The sequence below is a fragment of the Pavona decussata genome, unplaced genomic scaffold (assembly GCF_977016875.1).
Source record: "Pavona decussata unplaced genomic scaffold, jaPavDecu1.1 SCAFFOLD_94, whole genome shotgun sequence".
Classification (NCBI taxonomy): Eukaryota; Metazoa; Cnidaria; class Anthozoa; order Scleractinia; family Agariciidae; genus Pavona; species Pavona decussata.
In genome coordinates this window covers 2,443,764-2,447,737 of record NW_028145511.1, presented here as the reverse complement: position 1 = coordinate 2,447,737, position 3,974 = coordinate 2,443,764, and the positions used below count along the sequence as shown (strand labels likewise).

The 3,974-nt window shown below is 38.0% G+C and overlaps 1 protein-coding gene across 1 annotated transcript; it reads right to left on the bottom strand.

Moving 5' to 3' along the window:
- On the bottom strand, positions 1–1,656 carry LOC146473390 (uncharacterized). The gene is made up of 2 exons (XM_085118679.1): positions 1,459–1,656; positions 1–971 (listed from the first exon to the last, which is right to left on the bottom strand). The coding sequence occupies exons 1-2, from the start codon at positions 1,556–1,558 to the stop codon at positions 532–534; spliced, it is 540 nt and encodes a 179-aa protein (XP_084974805.1). The 5' UTR covers positions 1,559–1,656; the 3' UTR covers positions 1–531.
- Between the last annotated feature and the right edge of the window lie 2,318 nt (positions 1,657–3,974).

Genomic DNA, 3,974 nt, shown 5'->3' with positions numbered 1-3,974 from the left:
TTTTCGGAAAAAAAGGAATAACTTCAGACGTATTCCTCTTTCCGAAATAACCAGAATATCACTGAATTATTTGCTTTATCACACTCACGTATACCATGTTTCTTGGTGAAAAACGTGGTTTATTTCCCAAAATTGCCAGTGGAAAGGATAGTTCTATTTGATTCCCCAACGGAACAATTGTTTTATCGATGTAAATGGAAAGCGCTCAAAATGACAACGGCTATCTCGTTTTCCCGCCAAACTGGCACTAGTTCACGCGCGCGCGCACTTTCTGTACTGGAAAATCTCATACTTGGACTGTAGAACATTAAGGATTTCTAAAACGTCTCTCATTAACGAGAAAAGAGAAAAGAAAAAAAAAGGGAAAGCATCATTTTTCTTTTCTGTTTTTCCAGATTCTTGGACAAGCAATTAAGAGTCAAATGATTATACTCCCCAGTTCAATTTTAAATTTATTTGTCTTCATTGGCATTATACATGTGCATGAAGGCCTTGCTAGTACATCACATTGCATTCAGAGATTGAAGGTACTTAGCGTTGCCCAGTGAATTTGCAAGTGGCATCAATCGTATCCTTATTGGCAATGATAAGGTCGTAACCTTCGCGACGAGCTCGACTCAGATACTTTCCGTTATCTGCCTGCAGGGCGAAGGTCCAATCGGGTTGCTTTAGAAATTTAAAGTGGCATGCTGCATTTGACGAGGACCGACGAGCCTCAATTGGTTGAAAATCCTCTTCATGATCCTCTCTGCACAGGAATTTGCCGTTATCTGCCTTCAAGACGACAGTGTTACCAGACCGAGGCTCGACCTTGAAAACACAGGAAGAATCTGGTGTCCGCTTAGAAGCCTGAATGGTTTCAGCTATGTATTTCTCGTTTCCGCCTTCGTCGTCTTCAAATTCCACGGTTACTCTGCAGAGATATTTTCCGTTATCTGCGACTATCTTCATGAGCCTCTCACCCATGTTCCCTAACAGTTAAAACGTGACTCGATTAATTAAAAAATACTACTAACATCTAGGATAAGAAAGAGCGGATCATTTTGAGAGAATAGGCCAGTTTTGGTCCGCTGAATTCTCAAAACTCGCAAAAAGTGTTCAAGAACAGGCGTTTTTATTTATTTATTTATTTATTTAATTAATTATTTATTTTTGAGGTTATTTCAGGCAAGCGGAGGCAATCGCGGAGCGCGAGTCATGCAGGACGGGAGGTGCGCAACTTCCGCTTCGCCCTCCGCTGGAGCATGCCTGCGCTCGTCCGGCTCGCCTTAAAACGCAAGAAATAACACCTATTCTGCCTGCTTTTTCATGCGCTTCGCTATAATGGAAAAAATACAATCAAATCAGTCAATAAGTCAATCAATCAATAAATCGCGTCCAGTGAAAGTCACTGGTAGTTCACAAATGCACTAAAATTCTGATTCAACTGATGCGTTTCTGGGTTGCTTGCGTCCTTACCTCCCACAACAGCAGCACAAACAAGCATCGCAAGAATGATAATGGGCTTCATGGCGAACTTCTCTGAGGAAAAAATAAATTGCAGAAACAATAATGACATATAGGGAAACTGGAAGTTGTATTCGGCGCGGGGACAACATCGAACCTTTATATATCATTAACTCTCAATGTTCAAGGAAAGTGTACATAAGTGATCATAAATTGCCAATGGGTACAATTATTGTGTGGGAAAAAATACAATAAAATAAAAAGTGAATATTCTAAAATTTGTTTTAGTTTCTGATTAATTGTTTTAAAAACTCTAAATGGCAAAGCTCTACTTACATTTGTAAAACATTCGCTGCAGAAGTGGACATATAATCTGAAAACTTACGGCGGAATGTGACGGGGTGTTTTTCCTCTCAAAGCGAAAGGGAATGATTACGGGCTATTCTGTATACTTCAGTAAAGAACGTACGGGAACACTGCTTAAACTCTACGATGATTGATCGCTTATTTAACGCGAGAACGATAATCGAACTATTTTCTTGAATAGCTACTGTCGGCTTTTTAAAATTCTTTCCCCTCTAGTAACGAGCATGATACTGGCAACTAATTATAACACCTGTTGTGATAACTCAGTGGCATACAAAGGTTTACAAGTAAGCAGTGCCACCTATTTTTAGTGTCACTATGAATAGCAAGAAAACGTGTTTGTTTGAATGGAATTTTTTAAAATAATGGTTGATGTTTGTTAACAATAACCCTACTAGTGCACAGAAAACTTTTATTAATTAGTTTGGCTGCGGATGGCTAGGATGGAAGTGGATTGCAACCAATTTTTCAAGTTTTTCCAGTCTATTTTAAAGAAGTCACGACTATTAATCATGGTATGCTCTTCGCACGAAAAAAAACCTTAATATTTTCTTCCCGATGCTGTAAGAGCGATTTCATGTTACAAAACAGGTTCTTTGTCAAACATTTTAGCAGTTTTCACCAAAATACAGCAAAATCGCTGTAACAGTGCCCCTTTAAACGAATTATTAAAAAGCTAAAACGAAACCAAGGTTACCATTGCTCTTACAAATCGTAAATGATGAAACCAATACTGAAGGGACCGGCTTATAATCTTTACCCCAATTAATATCCTTGGATAAATATGAAACTATTCCTTGTATAAATGCGAATAACACAACGAGGAATATAAGAACAAGTGGCTAAAATGTCGGGCAACTAGTGGATGAATACAAGTCAATTTTTTTTTTCAGGTTTATACATGCAAAACGGTCTAAAGGCATAATTCTTTATTCTGTAACTATAATTTTAAAGCATTAGAACTATACAACTTCAACAAGCTGTTGATATTTCTCTCCAAACTGGACGATTTTTTTTGCTGTTGTCGCACCAACGCCTTGCCTTGAAGCCTTGTACCGCCAGCCATTAGAAACTGTTTTTCTATTGGTATATTTAAACGCAAACTTAAATCACAGCTTTTTAACCGAGCGTTTTTAATATGAACAATAATATTCCGACTCATGGCCGTAAATTTGGGAAAGTATCGCATATATCGTATCCTCGATGATTTAAATCTGAAGTTAGAGTGAGAGGTCTGGCCCTGAAATATATACCTTTTAAAAATACGGATACGTATAGTTCGATAACGCCTAATCTAACTGCCTGAATCGCGGTATTGAATAGCTAGCTAGCTCAGCAGCTCAACAGTGACTTGCGTACTCGTACAGTAGCTCGATGAAAATGTAAGGTGAGACAAAGTAGAATATATTTTCCCATGATTTATTTACAAATTGTTTATTCGTTACATTATGCAACCGTTAAATGTCCACAGAGTCCGATAAAATGCCCGACTTTAAATTAAAAAATTCTCACATAATAGTTTTGGCCTTGAAAATGTTATTTCTCCACGCTCTTTTTGTCAACTAGAAATTTAACTCATTTAAAGTTCCTTGAAAGCGAAAACTATTAACAGTATTCATCGATTGGGAAGTCTTCATTCTCATTTCTTGCTAATATTCGGCTAAAGCCCGCAACATCGAAAAAACCGCTGCTCTTGTAAAATTGGCGCGAAAACGGGACGCGTGTTGAGTCGTTCCGCATCAGTCTCGCATTTCGTATTATTATACCATTCCGCAAACTCATTCCTCCTCTTACCCTCACTGATTACCGAAACTATCAGAAAATTAACTGAAGAATCCATTTTTCTCAGTCATCATGTGTAAAAGCGCTAAGCTTGTAAACTCACGGAAACCGACCACTGAGCTTTAGATTTTCAAGTAAAAGCAGACAAAACGCATACTGAGTAATTTTCGGCATTGATAAATGGAAATACTTCGGATTCATTCATTTGTGGACGGAATTTGTTAAGGTGAAAATTTTTCGTGAATGCCACGCCACTGCAAGGAAAAGAGACTTGCGGTCATTTGATACATTTTCATACCTTAACCTACGTGGCAGTATTTAAGGCTCTTAAACACACTGCTTAGCTCTTAAAATCATTGGCTTTGCGATAAGTCCTGTCT

Excerpts from the sequence above, each read along its gene's own strand:
- LOC146473390 (XM_085118679.1), bottom strand. The coding sequence starts at position 1,558 with ATGTCATTATTGTTTCTGCAATTTATTTTTTCCTCAGAGAAGTTCGCC. Across the intron at positions 972-1,458 it reads TTGTGCTGCTGTTGTGGGAG|GGAACATGGGTGAGAGGCTC; the intron begins GTAAGGACGCAA and ends TTTAACTGTTAG.